Source organism: Aedes albopictus, chromosome 2, assembly GCF_035046485.1.
Source record: "Aedes albopictus strain Foshan chromosome 2, AalbF5, whole genome shotgun sequence".
NCBI lineage: Eukaryota > Metazoa > Arthropoda > Insecta > Diptera > Culicidae > Aedes > Aedes albopictus.
Window position 1 is genome coordinate 458,724,907 of NC_085137.1, and position 25,904 is coordinate 458,750,810.

The window sequence follows — 25,904 nt, forward strand, 5'->3', positions numbered from 1 at the left end:
TTTGAACCATTTTCACATACACCCTTTTGAAAAGTTAGTCGTGATTCAAAATAAAAATTTGATATCGAAAAATGGTGATTTAGATGGAACTAGAAAACTGTGCAAAGTTTCAGTTCAATAGAAAATCATGAATTAAAAAATTTCCTTAATTTTGATGCTGTTGCTTGGAATCGCTCTTTTGCCACTTCTTTGCTTCCGGTCATCGCTGAGCAGTGTACAGTTCAATCGCAAGCGATAAAAATACAATAATTGTCAATTATTGATAAGTCGATTGAGCATTCGTGAGGGGATAATTTGCATCATTGATTTTAAATAGTAGATGGAAGTCATAAGTAAACTTAAATGAACATAAAAACATGATTGTGTGTCATTCCCCAGATACCCATTCCCCTGAACGACATTCCCCAGATTGCCGTTCCCCAGAATGCCGTTCCCCAGAATAACCCAATCCCCAGAAAACCATTCCCCAGAATGGGGAATTCTCCAGAAAACTATTTCCCAGAAAATTCCCTAGAAAATATATGAAAAACAATATTTCTATGGGATTTAAGGTGAAATGTTTATTTTCAGAGCTCTAGCTCATTCGACAGACACCAGAGGAAGACCACAATGCTTTAGCGTGGTATATATCACTTAAACATCTTGAAAAATTAAATATCTAAGTGTGAAAATTTTCAGGCGAAAATGGATTTAATATAGTAGTTACTTGATTCTTTCTTCTGTGTATCTGAAAATTATGAGTTAAAAAAAGTACAGCAGCCTTTTCTCAGAAACGGGTAGTATTTCTGTAATAGTTTCAATTATTTTATCAAGTTCAACTTTCAAACATATCAAATAAAAAAAACTTTTCAATTCGTCAGACAATAGTCAACGTTCAAAAAAAAAAAAAACAAAAGAACAGCCTAATTATTAAGAAGGTAAGTTTCCTATGCAAAAAGGCTGCAATTTTTCTGCCGCACCTTCGAATGATGGTTTGGAAGTACTATTTACATCAGGTAGGTACCAATGAAAAACACAAAAAAACATGCTGGACCATTTGCCCGAAAATTAAAGAAACTAAATGGTTGAAAGGTAAAGGGGTTGCTAGGCTCAAATATATATAGTTTAGACTAATCGGAGACAAAACAGGCTATTATTTGAAGAAGGATACATTTTTACTTTAGAGTTTAGCTGTATCTTCGCCTAACCGCTTCGTTACAGTTTAAGGTGAAGATATAATGAACTTCATTCATTAAATAAAGGCGCTGCTCGATCTATTAGTTACCCACTGGTGGTGGTCAGCCGATAAACGTTTCACCGCGAACCGTCATTTGATGCTTTAGTAAATTTGAGATGTTTCTTGGTTATATCTTAACCTTAGCTTGAAATTATAGCCCACCATTAAAAAGAGGAGTCTTTTATACAATTAACAGTTTGCCCGCCATTAAACTACATAACACGATACGTGAATGAACAACCTTTGATAATAAGAATGAACAATCTCTGATATAAAATTAAACAGTATGGCCATCAAAAACACTATTCAACAATTAAACTAGAAAGAACAGCCTATTTCAAAAAACGATTTCATTGACCTCCCAGACACTGACAGTTTACTAAACCACCACCCATAATTTCCGCTGTATCTTTCTTGATTCCGATATATATAAAAAAAAGTATCAGGAACAATTCTGGGGAATGTCTTATTCTGGGGAACGGCTTTCTGTGGTTTGTCTTTCTGGGAATTGACCTTCAACCTAAAAACATACAGATAATGAAATACAAAAAAACTTTAAACAAATAAAAAAGAGACAGGAAGAAGAAGATTGAACATAGAAGATAGAAATCAGTAGATTGATCAAAAAAGACTTTAGTAGTAGATAGATCCATAACAGGAACTTACCTCTTCATTTCCACCGGATTTCAGATCAATATCTTGTGTGACTCTGACATACAGCCACTTGTCGAACCAGATTCCACAGTGCAAAGATCACCGAACCAGATATACCTACCATCTCTAGTACCTACTCTACAGAGTACATCGCAGAGTATCCGCCGAGCACACCTAAAGATCATAAGTTTATCCATCGTCGTCGTCTTAGCCGTACCCCCATCTGAACACGCACATTTCCAACTGCTTTATTTTTCCTCAATTATCAGCTTCTCTCGGTCGCTGCCAGAGGAGTGTATAAACTCTCTGGCGTTGCCTCCAATCCCAGGCAAGATTTTTTTCTTTTCAGTATCACTCGACAGAAAAAAAGGAACTCCTCTACTAGAACTGCGTCGTGCAATTTTTTGTTGTTGTTGCTAGCTGCTTGCAGCAGCTCTTTGCTTTATTTATTTTTTGAAAAGTAGTGTTGTGCACCTTGACATCGATTACGCGCGTGTGTGCAGTGCTGCTGAACTCAACCAGTCAGCGTGCACAGCCAGCCGGGCAAGTTGATCGAGCTGTTTTTGGAAGAGCTGAAAATGAATGTAGGTACCTACCTACCTTTTATCGCGATTGGTTCGATCTCGATTGAACCCTAACAACAAGTCGAGAGCAAGCGCGCAAACAAATCTCCGCGGTGCAAAGTGCGTAATTGACGGATATTATGCTCGGATTTGATTGGAGTTTCCGCTCTGTGGCGGTTGGCGTGGACCTTGGCCAAGTAGTTAGCTGGACGAAAATATTGATTAGTTAGTCACCGAAAGGGTAACGAACTTTTGAAGAGTAAGAACTTGCACGAGTTTAGTGAGGTTCTGAAACTTGCATATTAATTTGTTGTATTTTTCAAGGTTTCAAATATAATTTTTACAATCTATACAAAGAAAGTGGAACGCGGCATTATTTAAGGTGAGTTGAAAGATAAGAAGAATTTCACGAGCACATCTTTTTTGTTAAACCACATACTCAAATTCCAAAATATCTAACGAAATCACCATAAACTACCATTGATTTACGATACACTGTATGGTTGAACAACAAACCATATTGTATGTATTTTTTCTGTTGAGAATGGCAATATGACGTTGTTTGACACTACAATACGTGCACATAAATCTGTGGAGATCGAGATTTATAATAAAAATACTATAACATAAATGGTAGTTGACTTGAAGTTTTTCCACAACATTTATATTCCTTTATTGTAAAGATGCATAACTTCCTCATTTTCTATTGTAAAAGTAACATTTGAAATAAATGTTATGGTTACAAACCATAGAATCTGTTGTTGCTTCATTGTACATTTGAATTAATGGTAACTACAAATCATTTTAACGTTCGGTTATATGGTTACCATACATTAAAAAAGCACTTGGTAACAGCTACTTTTTAATCCTGAACCCATCGTTGCCAACGCACGCAACTTCCCTGCATTCTCTCACTAAAAAAGAACCCTTTCGACTGCGTAGCTCCGCGTTCCCAATCGAACAGGTTCGCATTGAAATTTAATGTCCGTGCTCCGCACACACTGCGAGGGGTGGTCTGCGTTTTGCGATGGAACCGGTTCCACTACCAGAGTATAGTGTACCTCAAAGGAACACGGGGGACCGATTATTGATTTCCGTTACGATTTACGAGGTTACACCGGATTGACGAGGAGATAGGGGTCCCCAGCAAACGCACCGTCTCATCGCCACGCAAAAACCTGTAATTCATTTTTTATGTCGCATTTATTGGTGATTTGCGGAATCAGAGCGCTGACCGGCTGGAATCTAGGTGGATAGAACTGCCGAAGACGAAACGTCATCAATCGATCGGACCAACTGCAGTGTCAAAGTGTGACAATTGGTAGGCTATGATTTGGCGCGGTGAGATGGGCCCAGAGGGTTCCTCATTCGTGACATATGGTTCTAGGTGAACCGTTAAAGTTACTTTATTCGTCCGTTTGTTGGTTTGCAAGTTGGCGCCTTAGGCAGCTTTATTGTAGAGCGGTTCCCTTATAAAAATTTACCGAGTAAGTCCCAAATGGTATACTTGAGACCTTACAAATGGAGTAATTGTGGCTAAAATATCAAGAACAATACAGTTACTATACAAGTAATGGTTATTTATCATTAATCATGCGGTAAATTGTATTCGTTATATGAAATGCGCGTAAACGAATTAAAATCGATGGTTTCTCAATAAAATTTTAGTAATAAACTTTACCCCTTATCGTTTTTATATAATTGTGGATTCGTCTCAGTTCAGTACCGGGAGCAATCTATCTCTGGAGTAGTTCTACCAACAAAAGTATGTCAGAAGGATACAATTTTTTTTAGAACCTCAAACAATACAGTTCCTATGTGAGTAACTATTATCTACCATTAAATATATGGTGACTATAAAATTTATAATAATATCAACTAATTGTAAGACATGACTGTAGAACAAAATTCAATGCTTTCACGAACAAACTTCATGAACTAACCATACGTCTTATCGTTTTTAATGGTTGAGATATTGTTCACAAACTTTTGATATCAACACACAATTTTCGAATCAAATTTAAACAGCGTAAATGAATACCACATGAAAGATAACGGCATTGATTCTAGGATCAGACCACTTCTTTTATTGTTTTCATCGGTCAAGAATGCGATAGATAACGATAATGCTATATTATTTTATATGATCAACGATAAATTCTATGATTATTCTGGGGTGTTCAAACAAAACATTCTATTGAACAGAAAGTTCAAGCCTAACGACACTTAACTACTATATATTTTGTAGTCAAAACTTTAACTACCATACAATATATGGTGCCCAACCATATACATTACAGTTATTTTACTATTTTTCTATCTATATTTTGCATGTCAGTCACAATGAATCGAACGTTTTTATTAGGGTAGCCATTGAATCAACGCTACGATTGCTGTTATGGTGAATTGCAGTTGCAGTTCCACAGAACTGAATCTGCTATAGCACTGGAACCAACCGGCAATATGCATCGACATCCAACCTATGGGTGTTAATTATATAATTCAATCGTGGCGGTGCCAGGCCTGGCCCCTGGAGCTTTGAACGCATTCTGTCAGCAGCGTTTATTTATGATAATCTCGCGAGTCTGTACAGTCAGTCGAGCCAGGACAGCCAGTGCCAGTAGTGGTAGACTCAGGTGTTTGACCCAAATCCCACACGATCAGGCTCGTTGGCGTTCTCCAGCTCGGCGCAAGGTGTTTTGGCCAAAAGGCTGCGCAGAAAGCGGTTGAAGATGTCCAGCAGGGTTGGGGAGCGACAGTTCAGGATCTCGTTGATGATGCATTGTTGTGTGGAGTAGATGAGACTGGAAGAAAAATACTATAAATTAAGACAGAAACCAATGCTAGACATTTACTCACTGACATTCGACGTAGCTAAAGGTTTTGAAATGTATCTTCTTTGGAGAGATAAGTTCGATCAAACATTGATTGAAGAGCGTTGTTACTTCTGACATACAATTCCAGGGTTGATGTGAGTCTATTGAAAATTAAAAAAATAAAAAAGAAGAAAAAACAGGTGAGTTCGTTCTATATTTAGAACATTTTGATGGGCTTAATTAATCGAAATCGAATCGAATCGAAATCGAATCGAAATCGAATCGAAATCGAATCGAAATCGAATCGAAATCGAATCGAAATCGAATCGAAATCGAATCGAAATCGAATCGAAATCGAATCGAAATCGAATCGAAATCGAATCGAAATCGAATCGAAATCGAATCGAAATCGAATCGAAATCGAATCGAAATCGAATCGAAATCGAATCGAAATCGAATCGAAATCGAATCGAAATCGAATCGAAATCGAATCGAAATCGAATCGAAATCGAATCGAAATCGAATCGAAATCGAATCGAAATCGAATCGAAATCGAATCGAAATCGAATCGAAATCGAATCGAAATCGAATCGAAATCGAATCGAAATCGAATCGAAATCGAATCGAAATCGAATCGAAATCGAATCGAAATCGAATCGAAATCGAATCGAAATCGAATCGAAATCGAATCGAAATCGAATCGAAATCGAATCGAAATCGAATCGAAATCGAATCGAAATCGAATCGAAATCGAATCGAAATCGAATCAAAATCGAATCGAAATCGAATCGAAATCGAATCGAAATCGAATCGAAATCGAATCGAAATCGAATCGAAATCGAATCGAAATCAAATCGAAATCGAATCGAAATCGAATCGAAATCGAATCGAAATCGAATCGAAATCGAATCGAAATCGAATCGAAATCGAATCGAAATCGAATCGAAATCGAATCGAAATCGAATCGAAATCGAATCGAAATCGAATCGAAATCGAATCGAAATCGAATCGAAATCGAATCGAAATCGAATCGAAATCGAATCGAAATCGAATCGAAATCGAATCGAAATCGAATCGAAATCGAATCGAAATCGAATCGAAATCGAATCGAAATCGAATCGAAATCGAATCGAAATCGAATCGAAATCGAATCGAAATCGAATCGAAATCGAATCGAAATCGAATCGAAATCGAATCGAAATCGAATCGAAATCGAATCGAAATCGAATCGAAATCGAATCGAAATCGAATCGAAATCGAATCGAAATCGAATGGAAATCGAATCGAAATCGAATCGAAATCCGATCAAAATCCGATCGAAATCCGATCAAAATCCGATCGAAATTCGATCGAAATCCGATCGAAAGCTGATCGAAATCCGATCGAAATCCGTTCGAAATCAGATCGAAATCCGATCGAAATCCGATCGAAATCCGATCGAAATCCGATCGAAATCCGATCGAAATCCGATCGAAATCCGATCGAAATCCGATCGAAATCCGATCGAAATCCGATCGAAATCCGATCGAAATCCGTTCGAAATTTGATCGAAATCCGATCGAAATCTCATCGAAATCCGATCGAAATCCGATCGAAATCCGATCTAAATCCGATCGAAATCCGATCGAAATCCGATCGAAATTTGATCGAAATCCGATCGAAATCTCATCGAAATCTGATCTAAATCCGATCAAAATCCGATCGAAATCCGAACGAAATCCGATCGAAATCCGATCGAAATCCGATCGAAATCCGATCGAAATCCGATCGAAATCCGATCGAAATCCGATCGAAATCCGATCGAAATCCGATCGAAATCCGATCGAAATCCGATCGAAATCCGATCGAAATCCGATCGAAATCCGATCGAAATCCGATCGAAATCCGATCGAAATCCGATCGAAATCCGTTCGAAATTTGATCGAAATCCGATCGAAATCTCATCGAAATCCGATCGAAATCCGATCGAAATCCGATCTAAATCCGATCGAAATCCGATCGAAATCCGATCGAAATCCGATCGAAATCCGATCGAAATCTGATCGAAATCCGATCGAAATGCGATCGAAATCCGATCGATATCCGATCGAAATCCGATCGAAATCCGATCGAAATCCGATCGAAATCCGATCGAAATCCGATCGAAATTTGATCGAAATCCGATCGAAATCTCATCGAAATCCGATCTAAATCCGATCAAAATCCGATCGAAATCCGATCGAAATCCGATCGAAATCCAATCGAAATCGATCGAAATCCGATCGAAATCCGATTGGAATCCAATCGAAATCCGTTCGAAATCCGTTCGAAATCCGATCAAAATTACGACCAAAATCGGAATAAAATCCGAAAAATCAGGTTGCAGCATACTTACAAGCAGATTTCATGGATTTTCCGCCGTCGCAGTACTTGTCCCGCGTTTGTAAAACAGCGTCCACCAGCATATTCTTCAACTCGGACAGGTAATCGCCAGCAATTTCACCATATTCGGCTCGACAGCAATCGTGAACCGCTCGCAACTGTTGACAAATGCTATTATCCGTATGATTACTTCATTACTGTTGTCCATTCGTACCAAAATTACCCTAATCGCTTAGTTTACTCACCTTTGAGGGGTGCCATCAACTGAAGCTTCATTTGTGAAACAATGACTCATATTTGACAACCAATTGCCGTCGCTGGAGCTTACCCAATCCTCCGGAAGTAGGGCTGCAGCTCCTGAAAAACTCCAATCAATCAAACTTGTTTCGGGCGTTTTTGTTGTTATTTGGCAATCTTACCGGAAATCATCAACCAGAGTAAAACGATCCCATTAGCTTTGTTTGAAGATAAACCAGCTTTCGATGGTATGGTTCGCCAAAGTCCTAGATCAATTTTCACCGTTTTGATCGACGCAGTCATAACTTACTGGAACCTGCGTCTCGCTTAGAAGTTCTCATACAGTAGCGAATTTCGCTTGATCGCGATCATCCATGTGTCCCACATTCACTGTCTGTCAATGGCCCTTCCGTTGTTGTTTGGCTATCGCCGCCGCCGTCATCAATTGGCGCATTCATTCATGAACAAAGGCACGCGCAATTTGTCAATTTGGCTGGTCGCCGACTGACCGCTTTGTTGGCGTTGTCCATTGTTGTACCGTCCAGCGGGTGATCATCGATCATCCGCACCAGCTCTCGGTGATCGCAGTTCTAGATCAAGAACTGCGGGACGGGTGGTTTTTGTCCCGCGCGTAATTCCCGAACAATATAAATCCATTTCAATGAATTCTACAGTGCTTCATTGGTGGCGTCGATCCCCGGTAGCCGGAGTTCAGGTCAGTCTAGATCGAGAGTTGCGAAAGTTCGGTTCGGTTCGGAAGAGATGGCTGTTGCTAGATTGGTTGTCGTCCTAGGTATTCTGGTAGTCTTCGCGAGTAGCCTTGAGGCGAGACCGGAATCGGAACCTACCTCAGCGCTAGAGACGGCCGAGTTCATGAAGGACGTCAAACAGGAATGTCGTAACACCACCGGAGATGATCGAGCCTTCAAGGACCTGGTGGCGATCATGAACAGCGATACGCCGAGGTGTTTTATGCAGCATGTGAACATGAGTTACCTGCAGACTCCGATCGACAAGCTGAGCTCGTTGGAGCAGACCAAACTGCTGGGCGGTATCTGCGGTCAGCTGGAGAAGGCCGTGGTCTGTATCGATCCGGTCGTGGAGGCGATCAAGCCCTGCATGGACGACGAAGACGACATGCAGATTCTGACGAAGATCGTTGACAGCATACCGGATGCGATCAAGATGATCTGCAATAACAGTGGGGCGATGCTGTTGGGTTAGTGAGGAGGGGGGCGTTGATTGAAGTCTTCAACAATGTCTAATCGATGTGTTTCGTTTGTAGAACTGAGGGAGCCACTGTCGCGGTCTTGTGCGGTGGAGCTCGCCCCGGCCATCGACGATTGTATGGACGTCCTTAGCAACAGTACTATGACGATGGATCTGAAAAACTACTCCGTTACGGAGTGCAAGTATGGACGAAAGCGATCTTTGTCGTTAGGTGTTCAAAATACAGCAGGATGTTTTATTTTCAGTGAAATCAGCAAAATGCGAGACTGTCTGGAGCGGAAGATCCGGGATTGCGGGGCGTTGACCTATTTGGATCTGTTTGGGTTGTTCTACCGAAATCTGCTGTCGATTACGCCGTGCAAGCTATAAGATGGTCGTTGAAAAGCGGATTTTGTATGTGTAGTTCGATCAATAAAACAATTAATAATCGAGTTTGAATAGTGTTTTGTTGAATATTTTTAACCTGTGGGAGTAGAAGACGTTTCTAGAACCATCATAAAGCCAAAATAAAAGACAATAAGTTTTATGACGGTTGCGAATACCTCCACAAGACTAATTGGTCATCAAAATGTAACTTGAGCTGTATTGACTATAAAGGCATAGATGACACCGCTCCTAATGATTGAAAATTGATAAGAATGCATCGAGTATGAACAAACCTTGCTAAACTTATCTCAGAATCCAGTTGGCAGTATTCGGCTACGACACAAACTTTTCGGACAGGTAGCATGGTTTTTTGGCGAGGTTTTTAAGTTGATACTCTCTAGCAGTCATTTAGGACGATTTCTATTAAGATCAGTCATTGTTTGATCTTTGATTCTTCTTCTTCTGACAGCTTACCAGTACATTTTTTTACAAGATTCATAGCGGATTTTATTAAGGATATCTGGAGAATTTATCATGTGATCCTCCATGTTTTTCTGGTTTGGTTTTTGGAGAGATTATGGTGAGTTTTCTGTCACTGGATATTCGTGAAAAATTCCGTATAAAATTCATGACAGATTTCTTCTTAACGTGATCCTTGATCATGTCCACTTCAATGCTGGGACACATTCTTGCTACAGACATTGGCAGATTTTTTTTAAAAGATTGAGCTTTCGGCATATTTTTCGTGAGTTTTTTGGTTGATTGTGAATATTTGCAATCTGGTATGCAGATTTGGTATGACTTTCTATCTGGCAGGACCTCAACCTGTTCTGTGGTTTAAACGGTTAAAGCGTCAGTCATGAAAATACAGAGTCGCGGGTTCAACTCCCACCAGAACGTGATTTCTTTTTGCAATCATATTTCGCGGTGGATTCGTCTGTGCGTTGACGATAGATGTTTGGCAAATTCCCGGCTCACAAAACTATGGGTAGGATTCTATCGAGGATTTTGATATAATTCTCACACGATTTCCTGCAACAATCATGCTAGTAGTATATTTTTGGCGCTTCCTTCGAGAAGTCAGATGACAGATTCCTCTCGGTAGTCTGTTCAGATTTCTTTACAGCTCTCTGGAAGAGTGTCGATGAACTCCTACCAAGGTCAAGTCATGGATGTTCCTAAAACTATCATAAAACTAAAATGAAGGAACATAAGTTTTAAGACGATCCTCATAACCTCCCCAAAACTAATTGAACTTCGAAGTGTTTAGTAGTTTGAGACCTTTAGTTGTTTCCTCACTTGATCCTCGGTAATTCTTCGTCATATTCTTGGTAGAATCCTTGGTTTATTACTTTCAAGATTAATGGCAGATTCCTTGTAAGATATTGTAAAGCTCTGTAGAGTTCTGATGAGGAGTTCGCTGAATACAGGCTACCAATTCTAACGCTATTTTTCAGTAAAATCATCTCGAGATTTCCGATAAATCCTTAACTATTGACAGAACCCCGTCATGTGCCTGCCATCATTCTAACATAAGATTCTTTGCGGATCTTTGATAAGATTTTGGTGGGCTTTCACTGGCGTGAGCCTTGGTGGACAATGAATTTCTTCCAAGACTCTCACAAAATTCCTTGTTAGATAAGATGCCACGTTTTACACCATAGTAGACTTCTCTAGTAGCCTTTTTGAGCCAAATGGACTCCCAGATGTTATCAAAACTATCATAAAACCTAAACAAATACTTCTGGTTCTATCACGACTTTCAGAAGCTTTTCAAAACTAGATGGTTTTTAGATGGTTGCTTGGGTTCTTGTTTTTCTGAACTATTCAATCATGGGCCAACTCTGATAAGATGCTTAACAGGGTCTCGATGACATGGCCATTAGCCAACTGAGTAAAGCATTCGGCAAACTATTCATGATGAGTTCCTCTATTAATTTATGATTTCTTACAGTCAGATCCGCCTTTAGTATTTTTATTTTTCAAAGTATTCATTCGGTTTGACTGCGATACAGTCTTCTCAAGCTTTCAATGCTCTCTCTAAGCGAGATTTTTGAAAACTACTTTGTTTGGAAAGTATTCCAAAATTCACGCCGCTTTTCCAAAGCATGAACGGTTTTATGATGGTTTTAAATGCTGTCACTAGTCTATGTAAGCTTTTAATTGTAGTTGCGATTCCTGCTAAAAGGCTTAGTAGATTTCTTTCATTCTTGCATTATTAGCGATGAGATACGTGACGAATTCCTGGTTGTGTCTTTATCGGAGTACTAAAAAAACCCGGATTTTCTTATTTAGGAAATCTTTAAATTTGTTTTAAAATTTCTCACTAGTTCTTTTGATGTTTCCATGCAACACATTAGGCGAGTCCTCAGGATCCTTATTCAGGGGGATCGGCCATTGGGTCGAATGTCGTTTGACCGAATATTGTTTGGCCGAATAACGTTTGGCCGAACGCCATTTAGCCGAATTTTTGAATGGGTCGTTTGGTCGAATGACGCTTGACCGAATTATAATCAAAAGAATTTAGGAACTTTTTGACATTCTGTCTGAATTCGTGCCATTTCCTTATTTTATACAAAAGCATTTACTTCTATCATTCAGAGTATAGATTGGCTGAAACTTCTAATATTTTATCAGAGATTCTTCTGTTCTTTGGAGTTATACTCAGGGGCATGATCACTTGAGAACATCATTCATTTTTCGGCCAAATGTTGTTTTGTCCAAATGACCCCTTTGGTCAGATGTCTTTCGGCCAAACGGCTTTCAGCCAAATAACCTAACCCAGGTAACATTTTTGTTTCAAGTAGACTCCCAGAAGTCCATAGAAACGTCATAAAATCCAAATGAAATAGTATTGGTTTTATTACGGCTTTCAGAATTTCCTCATAACTGATTGGGCTTTTTTGCTCGGGTAGCTGAGTCCTCGTTTTTTTTTTAAACAAGATTACTAGCTTACCCTGCTAAGACCCTTATAGAATCTCTCCCATTGCTTACAGTTTATTTCAAAGTCTTTATTCCATACATCTCGACGTATTCTTGAAAGCAACTTAACTTGAAAGAGGTTCTAAATTCCACTATTATATCATATCTATTTTGTTATGGTTTCAAAACCCCCTTCAAATCTATCTAGGCTCCAAATTTCAGTTGGGATTCCTGCGAGAATTTTTTACATACTTGACGAATTGATGAGACGATATGATGAAATACGTAACGAACTTCTCTGGTTGTTTTGTAGGACTTCTGAAAAAAAAAACTCCAGATATTCTCATTGAGGACATCTTTGGATTATCCTTAAGTACTCTAACCAATTTCTTGGTGGTTCTCGTCTGACGCATTTGACGAGTTCGTCTCATAGTCCTTACCCAAATATCATTTTTTACCAAAGTAGACTCCATCATAAAATCACAATGCAATAGTAATAGTTTTGTCACGGCTTAATCAGAACCTCTTCAGAGCTAGTTGGACTGTAGTTTTTCCTGATCTTAAGGTTAAACGGGGTGCATTTCCTCATATTTTATTTATTATTTATTAAATAATGTAGAAATATTTCCAAAATCTAATTGCATTCAAACAAAGTGGAAGGATTAAGGTATCTTCCGATTTTTTCCTGGTGGAAAATGTTTTTCCGTTTCACAGAATCCAAAATCAGAAGATATCTTAATCCTTTCACTTTGTTTGTATGCTATTAGATTTTGGAAATATTTCTCCATTATTTAATAAATTATAAATAAAAAATAAAATATGAGGAAATGTACCCCGTTTCACCTTAAGATCAGGAACAGCTACACTGCAAGCAAAAGAGTTATTACGACAGGTTGCAGATGTCATATTCTGCGTTGCTAATCAATAACTTTCAATATAAGAAATGACTCAGCTACTCAAGCAATGCTTTAAAGTCCAATAAGTTCTGAAGAGGTACTGATTAAGCCGTGACAAAACTAAGACTATTGCATTATGATTTTGTGATGGGGTCTGATCCATCCTCTAGATGTGTATGAAAACCGATTTTGAAAATATGGCTCCGTTATTTAAAAGAAAAGGAAAAAAAAGCTTCCAGTTTTGCCCTAAGTTCCCAAAATCTCGCCTTTTCCGACTGACTGATGGTCTTATCTTCCTTGAGGCCTAGATGACGGATACTTGATTGGTTTGTACCGGAGTGTGTTAAACGAATTTGTTTTTCTCGCAGATTTTTAAGAGGTTTCTTACGTTTTACTCTTGATTAGTTTTCTTCAGGGTCATTGGTAAGTTTCCGATGTTATTCTCCAGCTTTTTTGTTGGTGTTTTCGTTGTTTTTTTCTTTATATCTTTTGTCAAATTGTTGAATTCCTGACGTGATTGAATTCTAGAGAGGTTCTGGATATATTCTTTAGGAGTTTTTTTTCCCAAAATTTCAACATTTTGAAATTTTTGTGATTTTTTTAATTTTTTTTTAGTTTTATAATTTGTTTTTTTTTTAATTCATTGCCCAATTTTTGGTAATATGTTTGGTAAAATTCTAAATAGTTCAAAATAGGTTTTCTCAAAACAGATCAAGGACTGAGGAAACTTCTTCAAAGCTCGATTCAACGAATGTCTTTTCAGGGTCATTTGTTTTCGTTTTTTTCCTATTTAATATTTTGAATGCAAAATAAAACTTCTCAGAACCAAAACTAAAGCTAGTTGACGCAATGGAAATGTACTGCACGCTGCTAAACTTCTGCATGGTCATCGCAAGCTGTAATTAAAGTTTGAAGTTTGATTGTCATTGAAAGCGATTTGCTCGTCCTTACTATTTTTCTTTATTTTTTTATCAATGATCGTTTTTGTTTTCGCAAAAGAGAAAACAACTTTTTTTTAAACTTTTGGCTGGTGTTTGCAAAACCCGTCATGGAACCTATAGCTTTTCATATGTATAATTGGTTTATTACAGAACAGTGAAATAAGAAACCCTGTAATCGCAATTTTTTATATTTTTTTATTTCTTTCATCACGAATGGTGCTGTAGGACAGCATACTGAAAATCGAATGACGGTTAAAAACTTTGAAAATCTGTTTTACGAAAAAATGACAAATATTCCGAATAGAAAAATAAAAAGATCCAATAGGAATCGATAAGTTGGAGAAAGAAATCAAGCTGTATTTTTCGATTTTACAAAACGACTGATAAGCTGAAAAGACTCCAAACATTAAAAATGTAATTAAAAAAATTTTTTTTCGCAAAAAAGAAGTGCAGCGTTTTTTATGTTTAACTAGTGTTCAACAATATTGTTTTTTTTTATAATTTTTTATAAGCTATAAATTTTTTTCTCTTTTAAACTTCCATTCACCAATATACAGCAGTCTATATTGTTCTGTTTAGCATTTGTTTATACTTTCACTTTCCCTCCCAAGTTTGTTGATTTGATAACAATTTCATGTAAATAATAATAAATAAAATATTTAATTTGTTTTTTTTTTCTCGTTTCAGGTAAACTTGATAAACTGGTGGAGTTTTTGAAACGAATCTGGTGAGAATTTTGAACTTTTGTACCATCTATTGGATTTACTTATGTGATGTTGAGTTTAGGAGAAGCTTGCCTATGATTCTGAGCTAATCTTGCCTAATTTTTCTAAGCTTTTGATTGTAGCTGTCACAAGCTCCTGAGAGAAGTTTACCCAAGCATCCGAGAGAAGATTTCATAAGCTTCTGAGATGAGCTTTTACAAGCTTCTTAGAGGAGCTTTTACAAGCTTCTTAGAGAAGCTTTTACAACACTCTTTGGCGAGCGTTCGTGCGAGACAGTCGCAGCTTTTCGTTCGTCCGGTTTGTCTCCCGATACTATCCAGTTCGGTGGCTTTTTCCAGTGCTAGTTTTCCGAGTGATCAAGTGTTGAAGTGAAAATCCCTAGTGGGACGCGTGCGGTTGGCTAGGCCACAATTTTTGCCGCAAAAGTTCGTTTAGTTTGAGTAAAGTTCACGTTTTCATTTTATCACGTGGCGCATTGACCGATTATCGAGCACATCAGTGCAGCACCCCCCGCACACCGCGCCGCTCGCGCGGCCGTGATCGGCTTCTTCCAGTGAGTACCCAAGCTCATCGTCGTCGACAGCAGCAGCCCACCGAGAGAAGAGCAGAGAGCGTTCAACCGCCGCACACCAGCGCCACGTCGGGCGCTCAGCAGCAGCTCGCTTCCTCCCTGTGCGGGCCATCCGATCGCTTGGACCTGTCGTCGTCGAGCCTGTGGCTAAACAGAGTGCACAAAGATAAGTACATAAAGTTACCTCTCGTTGTTCCCCCCTCTCCACTGACTCTTTGATTAGATTTAATTTGGTACATAAGCAGTTTTTTCTCACTTTTCCTGTAGCGTTAATTTTGTCCCTTGTTTTTTGATTATTTCTCGTCCCTGTGATAGTGGTAGTTTAAGATTTTTGAGTGACCCGTGGTGGTAGTTAGCTACCACAATGGGCGATGATGATGATGGCGGGGGAACATCGTACCGCATCAACGAAGCTTCGTTATTGGCATCGGACTGCTCGAGCCAACAAGGCGATGTAAATGCTAATCCCTTTGTCTCCCTTCACCCTGGTGCTTCTGCAATGGACACCAACAGTAAATCTGTTTCGACGTCCCCCCGCCTCAAGGCCTACCCTCCCGACTTTGGCGGGCCATATGTTGTTTTCTTCCGACCCAAAGGCAAACGTTTGAACACCGTTCAAATCAGCAAGGATCTGACTAAGCGGTATTCTTCCGTTGTCTCCATTGACATGGTCGGTACAGCTAAGCTTCGGGTGACAGTAGGCGACCGAAAACACGCTAATGAGATTGTGGCCTGCGAGTTGTTTACACTTGAGTACTTCGTTTACCTACCAAGCGCGTCGATAGAGATTTCGGGGAAGGTCGCCGACGCATCTTTGACCTGCGAAACGATCATGCAAGGCTGTGGTCGTTTCCATAACCCTTCTCTTCCTCCTGTCCAGATACTGGATTGCCGGCAACTGCATTCGGTGTCCCAGGAGGGCGAGAAGAAGGTTTACACACCATCTGAAGAATTTTCTGTGACCTTCTCCGGATCTGCATTACCAGATCTGCTGGTGATTGGCAAACTTCGGCTACCTGTGAGGCTGTATGTACCGAAGGTAATGAATTGCATCAATTGCAAGCAGCTGGGCCACACCGCCCAGTACTGCAGCAATAAACCTCGCTGTGCAACATGCGGGGAGAGACATGTGGACGGTGCGTGTAAAACGCCGCCCAAGTGTGTTTATTGTGGCAGCGACCGTCCACATGATCTGATTGATTGCCCAAGGTACATATAGCAGAAAAAACATCAAAAACGATCGTTGCAGCAGCGATCACGGCGAAGCTACGCCGAAATGCTGAAAAAAGCTGCCCCGACCGTTGAATCCCGTAACATCTACTCGTCTTTATCTCTCGATGATCAGGGCTCTGACTCTGAGGTCGGGGACGGGGTTCCCTTTGTTTTCAAGGGTGAAACGAGGAAACGGATGAGGCTCCAGAGACCCACCAAAAAACCTCGGAATCTGCTTAGCAGCGACCCCCAACCCACCATGACAAATTTGAAGAGTGGTAAGAAAGCCACAAAACGTTCCCCTCCGGGATTCAAAATCCAGGACGAACGAGACTTTCCATCACTCCCGGGAACATCTAAAATCCCAGATGTCCCACGTTTTTCGAATTCTCAACCGGAAAGACAGCATTCGGAGCACCAGGAGCAACCTCAGGGTGCGCCATTGTTTACGCTCTCTGGCATTGTAGACATCATCCTCAGCTTCTTCAATGCTTCAGACTCCGTGAAGAACATTGTAAAAGGACTTCTTCCTTGCGTGACCCCTCTTTTGAAGCAGTTGGCTTCTAAAATGCCCCTCCTTGCGACAATCGTATCTTTCGATGGCTAATTTAACCACCGAGGTCGAAGATACGATTTCGGTTCTACACTGGAACTGTCGTAGTATTACACCGAAATTAGACGTTTTTAAATTTTTAGTTTACAATTTACAATGCGATGTTTTTGCATTATCCGAAACATGGCTGACACCTGATGTAACCTTACCTTTTCCCGATTATAATATCATTCGCCTTGATCGATCCGACTCTTACGGAGGGGTGCTTCTAGGGATCAAGAAGCAGCACTCATTTTACAGAGTCGATTTTCATCCGATGACAGGCATTGAAGCCGTCGCATGTGAGGTGACTATCCGAGGTAAAACCCTCAGTGTTGCCTCCATATATCTTCCACCGAGAACTGCAATATTTCGCAGGGATCTCGCCCACATCTGCTCGGTTATGCCCGAGCCTCGGCTGCTCATGGGAGATTTCAACTCCCATGGTACAGGCTGGGGGGAACTGTACGATGACAGCCGTTCAACGTTGATATATGACCTCTGCGACGACTTCAACATGACAATTATGAATACCGGAGAAGTTACACGAGTGGCACCTCCAGCTCAAGATGGCAGCCCTAGAAACAGCCGATTAGACCTCTCAATCTGTTCGAGCTCACTCTCGCTGGAGTGTACATGGAAGGTCATCCAGGATCCTCATGGTAGTGATCATCTGCCGATTGTTGTTTCTATTTCCAATGGGTCACATCAACCTCCATCTATCGACATCGCCTACGATCTCACCAAGCACATTGACTGGGAGAAGTACGCAGAAGCAATTATCGACGGTGAACAATCGGTAGAAGTCCTTCCACCGCGGGAAGAGTATCAGTTTCTATCAGAACTGATCATCAGTAGTGCGCGTCAGGCACAACGTCGACCAGTGCCAGGTCCGTCGGTTCGCAGGAAACCCCCCAATCCGTGGTGGGATAGTGAGTGTACAGAAATATATCGCGAGAAATCCGCGGCGTTCAAAGAGTTTCGGAAACGCGGTTCGGTCGAAAACTTCAAGCGGTTCGCTTCCCTTGAAAGCAAGTTCAAGAACTTGATCAAGGCGAAGAAAAGCGGTTACTGGCGTCGGTTCGTCGAGGGTTTGTCGCGCGAGACTTCGATGAGAACTCTTTGGAACGTCGGTAGAAGAATGCGTAACGCGTCGTCGGTCAACGAGCATGAGCATGAGCATGAGCATTGGTGACCGTACACTTCGTAGTTGCTACTCCGTGATTGACCTGAGCTAACGAAATTGCACAGAGAACCAATAGGCTTGGGGCTTGAGATTCGCCACCATCCTCAATGTACACGTTTCGAGAACTCAAACTTTATTGGGTCAATAACGGCGCTGGCCACGTCCTTACGGTCTACCGGGGAAGGAAAGGAATGTTAGTTCGACAACCGTTGCTGCTAGAGGTTGTATGTACTACTGGACCCTCCACAGTTGTCACGGGAAGGAGTTTTGTTAGTAGGGAGGGATTGATAGTTGCATAGATCAAGGATACACTTTGGTAAGCGATGCGGTTCATGCAACCGTACAGTATACACACAAATGTGTCACCTCACAAAATGGAAGACTGGTGAGACCATTAAAATTTATGGAAAGAACAAGATTTTGCGTCACCTCGCAATTGGGAGGACTGGTGAACCAATATGCTACTTGCCATGAAATCGATAAATTGAAACAAAACAATGTGCCGCCACTAACAGTGACGGACCGCACAAACTGAGGCAAAATACTGACACATAATTAAACCTTCGGTACACGTTCTGCCAAGTGTGCAATCCCCCCCGCTCGCATAATCCAACAGGCCAATAGTGGTTTCAACATTGACAAAACATCTGAAATGTAAAGCGTATGTTTTGCTGTTGGTTGATGCGCGCGGAAAAGTCCGCACACCTGGCAAAGCGTGTACTGAAGGCTTTACGGATCAAATAAGTGTGGCCAGCACCTTAGGGTGGCGGACTGTACAAAATTACAGGATTTGATTTGATAAAACAAAATTAATGAAAAATTTACTCATCCGTTAAAAGCATCTACGATTATTGCTGAAAAACTATCATAATATGTTATTTGAAAGTAAACTTTTCAAATTTTCACAGTAAAAAGTAGTATGAAACGAACTCACCCATTTATTTGCCTTCATTTATCTCTCCATCGCTAGTTGTCTGGATTTCTTGCCGTCAGACGAAGCACAACTCCGCAAGCAAAATTCAAAACAACTGACTGCGCAGCAGCCTGGCCTGGCATCTGCCCAACGAGCGAAGCACGCCATCGGAACTCCACTCGACCATTTTTCCTCACTTAAACAATCCAAAAAGAAAAAAAAAAATGATCGCGCGTCTCTATCCCAATATGAAGTAGAAGTCAAGTTCAATCCGAATGAACTAAACGCGACTGAAAACGACCCGATCTGCTTCCAGCCACCAAAGCAAACTGGCTTGGCGCGCTTTTCAATATTTCTCACTGCGGACGCGATGTACATAACATGAAAACGACCCGATCTGCTTCCAGCCACCAAAGCGAACTAGCTGGGCTGCTCTTTTAAATATTTCTCACTCCGGACGCGACGTATAACATGAAAACGACCCGATCTGCTTCCAGCCACCAAAGCGAACTGGCTTGGCGCGCTTTTCAATATTTCTCACTGCGGACGCGACGTACATAACATGAAAACGACCCGATCTGCTTCCAGCCACCAAAGCGAACTGGCTTGGCGCGCTTTTCAATATTTCTCACTGCGGACGCGACGTACATAACATGAAAACGACCCGATCTGCTTCCAGCCACCAAAGCGAACTGGCTTGGCGCGCTTTTCAATATTTCTCACTGCGGACGCGACGTACATAACATGAAAACGACCCGATCTGCTTCCAGCCACCAAAGCGAACTAGCTGGGCTGCTCTTTTCAATATTTCTCACTGCGGACGCGATGTACATAACATGAAAACGACCCGATCTGCTTCCAGCCACCAAAGCGAACTGGCTTGGCGCGCTTTTCAATATTTCTCACTGCGGACGCGACGTACATAACATGAAAACGACCCGATCTGCTTCCAGCCACCAAAGCGAACTCCGTAACGCGTCGTCGGTCAACGAGGATCGAGAAAGCTCTCCTCGATGGATCCTCAAGTTCGCAAAAAAAGTTTGTCCAGATTCCGTGCCCGTGGAGCGAATAATTCGTGATGTTTCCGACGATAGGGACGACATGGATAGGCTTTTTTCAATGATTGAATTCTCACTTGCTCTTCTTTCATGTAACAATTCCGCTCCAGGAATGGATCGAATCAAGTTCAACTTGCTTAAAAACCTCCCCGACGTCGCTAAGAGGCGCTTGTTGAACTTGTTCAATCAGTTCCTGGATAACAACATCGTTCCGGATGATTGGAGACAAGTGAGGGTGATAGCTGTTCAAAAACCCGGGAAACCCGCGTCGGATCATAATTCGTACCGTCCAATCGCGATGTTGTCTTGTCTACGGAAGCTGTTGGAGAAGATGGTTCTCTTTCGACTGGACAAATGGGTTGAATCGAATGGCATGTTGTCAGACACACAGTTTGGTTTCCGCAGAGGCAAAGGTACGAACGACTGTCTTGCGTTGCTTTCTTCAGAAATTCAGCTTGCCTTTGCTCAAAAGCAGCAAATGGGCTCAGTGTTTTTGGATATTAAGGGTGCTTTTGATTCAGTTTGTGTCGATGTTCTTTCCGACAAACTACACGACTGTGGCCTTTCCCCAATTCTTAACAACTTTTTGTATAATTTGCTGTTTGAGAAGCAGATGAGTTTCGCTCATGGTGACTTGACAGTTTCACGAATTAGCTACATGGGCCTCCCCCAGGGTTCATGTCTAAGCCCCCTTCTTTACAACTTTTATGTTAGAGACATAGATGATTGTCTCATGGAAAACTGCACGTTAAGGCAGCTTGCGGATGACTGTGTTGTCTCTGTAACGGGATCAATAGCAGTCGATCTGCAAGGACCACTACAGGATACTTTGGACAATTTGTCTACTTGGGCTCTCAAGCTGGGTATCGATTTCTCTCCGGAGAAAACTGAGATGGTTGTCTTTTCTAAAAAACACAAACCGGCAAAGTTTCCGCTCGTTCTGATGGGTAAGACAATCACTCATAGCATGTCTTCACAATACCTCGGCGTCTGGTTCGACTCCAAATGCACCTGGGGGAAGCACATTGTGTATCTGATACAGAAATGCCAAAAACGAATCAACTTTATGCGAACTATTACCGGAACATGGTGGGGAGCACACCCGGAAGATCTGATCAGGCTGTACCAAACAACCATTCTATCGGTTTTAGAATACGGTAGCTTCTGTTTTCAAGCCGCGGCGAAAACACACTTGCTGAAGCTTCAACGGGTTCAGTACCGTTGCCTTCGGATCGCGTTAGGTTGCATGAACTCGACTCACACAATGAGTTTAGAGGTACTTGCTGGTGTACAGCCTCTGACAGACCGCTTTGCGGAGTTGTCGTTCCGGTTCCTCATCCGATGCGAGGTTGTGAATCCGTTGGTCATAGAAAACTTCGAAAAGCTGCTCGAACAGAATCCCCAAACTCGTTTTATGAGTGTGTACTACTGGTACATGACGCTGGAGGTAAGCCCATCTCCGGTTAACACCAATCGTGACAACTTCTCAGACTTCGACAGCTCCTCTGTGGATTTTGATCTCTCTATGAAGGATGAGATCACCGGTATACCGGAATCTTTTCGTTCCATAGGTATTCCACAAATTTTTGCAAGTAAGTTCGGGCATGTTAGCGGGGCCAGACAGTTCTTCACAGATGGTTCCAAAACCGATGATTCGACTGGATTCGGTGTCTACAACGAATTTCATAGCGCCACCTTTATGCTTCAAAAGCCATGTTCGGTATATATTGCTGAGCTAGCGGCTATATACTACACCTTAGAGTACATTCGCACTCTCCCACCTGAGCACTACTTCATTTTTACCGACAGTCTAAGTTCTCTGGAGGCTGTTCGGTCAATGAAACCGATGAAGCACTCAGCGTACTTCCTGAAAGGAATACGCCAAGTCTTGAGTGCTTTGTCCAAACGCTCATACATCATCACCATAGCTTGGGTCCCTTCACATTGCTCAATTCCGGGCAATGAGAAAGCAGACTCTCTGGCTAAGGTGGGCGCTAGCGAAGGCGATATTTATGAGCGTCAAATCGCCTTCGACGAATTTTTTGAATTGGCCCGTCAGGAGACCTTGATCAGCTGGCAACACAAATGGAGAGATGGAGAGATGGGTAGATGGTTGCACTCCATCATTCCACAGGTGTCGAAGAAGCCATGGTTCAAAGGGTTGGATTTGAGCCGCGATTTCATTCGTGTAATGTGTCGGTTGATGTCCAACCACTATTTGTTGAACGCACATACCTTCCGTGTTGGGCTCTCAGAAAGCAATCTCTGTGTCTGTGGCGTGGCTTACCAGGATATCGAACATGTCGTGTGGGGATGCAATGAGTATCGTGAGGTCAGATCTGAGCTACATGAAATTCTCCGGGTCCGAGGGAAACAACAGAAACCCGTTAGAGAAGTGTTGGCAGGACTTGATTTGGAATACATGAACCTGATTTACCAGTTTTTGAAACGTGTTGATGTCAGAGTTTGATGTAGTACGTTCCTTGTTTTCGTTGTCCGCCTTTTGGTTTTGTTGTTCGCCCCTGTCTGTCGTCACCCCCTTCCGTTTGTCCTCTTCTTTTCGTTTTCTACCGATAAAGTCCTTTCTTTTTGGTTCCGTTACAGATATGGACAATTTGTCCCATCAAAGTTTTAGTATAAGTTAGCAAATAATTTAGTTTTAAACCCATAAATCCGTCCTCCCCATTTTTTTTTCTTCAATCCTTAACCTCGAAACAGCCGCGAGTACTTCGGCTTCCCAAACTAACATAGTTTTAAGGCAGTAATAAATTGTAAAATGTATAACCATTGTAAAAAAACAAAAGATTTCGGCTCAGTTATGCCCATGTGGCGCCCGAGCCTTCCAAATAAACGAATAAGTAAAAAAAAAAAAAGCTTTTACAAGCTTTTTAGAGAAGCTTTATCAAGCTTTTCAGAGAAGCTTTATTAAGCTTTTTGAAGAAGCTTTATCAAACTTCTTAGAGAAGCTGTTTCAAGCTTTTGGGAGAAATTCTTACAAGCTTCTGAGAAAAGTTTACCCAAGCTTAGAAGAGTAGCATTCGCATGCTTCTTAAGTGTATAGACTTTCTAAAACCTTTGAAAAGAACTTTAACAATCTTCTAAAAGAAGTTTGCACAGGCTTCTGAAAGCAGCTTACACATGCTTCTGAGAGAATCTTTCACTAGCTTCTGAGAGAAGCTTTTACAAGCTTCTTAGAGAAATTTTCTCAAGTGTTTGGGAGAAGCTGTCTTGAGCTTTAAGATTTCCTATATTTCTAAAATTTCTGACAAAAGTTCAGTTTTCTTTAGCTTTTGATAGGAACTTCCACAAGCTTTGAAGAGCAGTTTTCACAAACTTCTGACAGATGTTTTTCCAAGCTTCCAAAAGACGCATTCCCAGAGTTTTGTAGAAGACCTTCCGAAATCTTTCAGAAAACTTTCACAAGCTTCTCAGAGAAGATTTCCTTAGCTTTTGAGAGAAACTTTACAAAGCTTCCAGGTAATTAAGAGAAGGTTTTTCTAGCTTCAGAGAGAGTGTCCCAAAGCTTCCAGCTGAAATTTTCCAAAGACATTTCATGGAGTTTTCTTTTCTGAGCTTTTGGGGGAAGTTTACCTTTGAGAGAAGCTGCCTAAAACTTTTGAAAGATGCTTTACTAAGCTTTTGAAAGAAATTTTAACTAGCTTCTAAGAGAAGCTTTCCCAAGCTTACAAGCTTCCAAGGGAAGCATTCTCAAGCTTCCGAAAAATAAAATTTATTAAAACGTTTTAATTGAGGGGGTAGATCAGCTTTCGGGACAAGTTTTCCTGTGCTTAGAAAAGCTGTCCCTAAACTTTCGAGAAAAGGTTAGTGGCTGCAGTGGCTTCTTTATAGTTTTACGAGGCGCTTTATGTCACGACCTTATTATTTATTTCGTGATTTGAAATGTAACATTATTAGATCTTAACCCTCCTAAGATATTAGGTTTTTCGCTGCACGACGGCGTAGTGCACGTCCAGCGTGCCTGTCTGGGTCATATTGGTCCCAACATCCTACTAGGGCTAAGTGTCTGGTTAGTAATCGCGGTTTATGGTGGAAGCCATTAGAATAGTTTTATGGGTGCTACCATCAACATAAGCTCTTCAAACGTAATAATAGTTTATTTTCCACGTATCTCTTATTAGATTTACGTTACAAGCTACAAAAGTTCATTCAACTTCCCAAAAAAAATCCACGAAACAAACTTACACGCTAGTCAAGCCACAGCGCAGCAGTTCCTCCATTTCAGCCTCGTCCCTAAACCCACCTCAGTCCCAGAAAGCAAAACTAGCACGATCCCATAATCTTGCCGAAAAAGCACCACACACTGACTGACTGCATCAAATTGGGGGAACTCAATCAAATAAACCATAAAGTCTCGGCTCTGCAGTTTTCCCTCCTATATAAGACGAGCAAAACAAGTGCCAATCCAGTAACGCAGCGCAGCGGTGGCAACAGGATGGAGGATGTCTGCAAACTTTTCTACCACACTAAACTTCGACTCCTTATCCCCCGACGTTAGTCGTTAGACGTTGGGTGGTGTGTGGTCCCAATCCCGAAAAAGAGTGATGTATCTTAAAACACACCGTCAGTCAGTTGCAAAGTTCTTAAGTCAGTTGAAACTTGAAAGTCGTCGTCCACCAATAGAGGGTGCGATCCAGTTTCTAATTGGCTGATTTATGCTCAATCCGGGGTGGGTGATTTTCCGATTTCGCACAAATCAAAATCGTTATCGCAAGCGAGGGGGATAAAAAATGAGGGGCAATTCAGAGGTTGATTTATGTCGATTGCGAGCTGTTCTGGTGGAAGGTGTTGACCTGGGATTTTTTTTCTTTTCTACTGCTAAGCGGAAAAATAATCGATGTTTTGTACACGAACTGTGGCGTTGCGTTGGATTGTAATTGGTGCGGCAAACACCAAAGGCAACAACCCGCACGCGGGGAGCAACGCAATGGTGTCAATAGTGGAACAATTAATTCATGCCAATCTCCGCCCAAGCCTATGGCGACACGATCACGATGACGACATTACCATGTGGGTATGGTGAGGACAACCTTTCGACCCGATCCCAGCGTGTTCAGTTTGCAATTATTTAGCTGGATGAACTATCCGTAGGAAGTTTAAATATTTGTGGAAATTGTTATTTGGATCTAGAACCAGATTGAAAACTTGAACAGCCTTTACATCGTTTGATTGCTTTGACATTCATGCACACAACAGGAACACGAGTTTGAAGAACAAATTGAGATTTGAATTGTGAAAATAACGTGCTCTGGTGGGAATCGAACCCACGACTCCCAATTCGCTAGATGGGCGCTTCTCTCCTCCAAGCTACGGAGTTGTGTGTAATGTGCATTAGTAGAATCGAGTGTAGTTCTGTGCCTTCAGGAGCTGGAGATGGTCAAGTGGCTCCGTAGCTCCGTAACCGAAAACAAAGGTCTGTCATCCGTC

At 41.3% G+C, this 25,904-nt stretch overlaps 3 protein-coding genes across 9 annotated transcripts in view; 2 read left to right on the plus strand and 1 right to left on the minus strand.

Annotated features, from left to right (window-relative positions):
- Positions 1 to 25,904, plus strand: part of LOC109418953 (GATA zinc finger domain-containing protein 10) — a 567,982-nt gene that overhangs the window by 190,208 nt on the left and 351,870 nt on the right. The window lies entirely within an intron of this gene.
- Positions 4,073 to 8,189, minus strand: LOC115258399 (uncharacterized). 2 transcript variants are annotated; one of them, XM_029858490.2, is made up of 5 exons: positions 8,030 to 8,184; positions 7,856 to 7,967; positions 7,624 to 7,781; positions 5,293 to 5,410; positions 4,073 to 5,237 (listed from the first exon to the last, which is right to left on the minus strand). In XM_029858490.2, exons 1-5 carry the CDS (start codon positions 8,148 to 8,150, stop codon positions 5,066 to 5,068), a joined length of 681 nt encoding a protein of 226 aa, XP_029714350.2. In that variant the 5' UTR covers positions 8,151 to 8,184; the 3' UTR covers positions 4,073 to 5,065. The 2 variants fall into 2 exon arrangements, with proteins under 2 accessions (XP_029714350.2, XP_062709947.1); XM_062853963.1 differs by having other exon boundaries at positions 5,099 to 5,237; positions 5,297 to 5,410; positions 8,030 to 8,189.
- On the plus strand, positions 8,510 to 9,509 carry LOC115258398 (uncharacterized). The gene is made up of 3 exons (XM_029858489.2): positions 8,510 to 9,066; positions 9,133 to 9,259; positions 9,323 to 9,509. Exons 1-3 carry the CDS (start codon positions 8,610 to 8,612, stop codon positions 9,444 to 9,446), a joined length of 708 nt encoding a protein of 235 aa, XP_029714349.1. The 5' UTR covers positions 8,510 to 8,609; the 3' UTR covers positions 9,447 to 9,509.

Excerpts from the sequence above, each read along its gene's own strand:
- LOC115258398 (XM_029858489.2), top strand. The coding sequence starts at position 8,610 with ATGGCTGTTGCTAGATTGGTTGTCGTCCTAGGTATTCTGGTAGTCTTC. Across the intron at positions 9,067-9,132 it reads CAGTGGGGCGATGCTGTTGG|AACTGAGGGAGCCACTGTCG; the intron begins GTTAGTGAGGAG and ends TTTCGTTTGTAG. Across the intron at positions 9,260-9,322 it reads TACTCCGTTACGGAGTGCAA|TGAAATCAGCAAAATGCGAG; the intron begins GTATGGACGAAA and ends TTTTATTTTCAG.
- LOC115258399 (XM_029858490.2), bottom strand. The coding sequence starts at position 8,150 with ATGACTGCGTCGATCAAAACGGTGAAAATTGATCTAGGACTTTGGCGA. Across the intron at positions 7,968-8,029 it reads ACTCTGGTTGATGATTTCCG|GAGCTGCAGCCCTACTTCCG; the intron begins GTAAGATTGCCA and ends GGAGTTTTTCAG. Across the intron at positions 5,411-7,623 it reads AAAATCCATGAAATCTGCTT|ACTCACATCAACCCTGGAAT; the intron begins GTAAGTATGCTG and ends AATTTTCAATAG.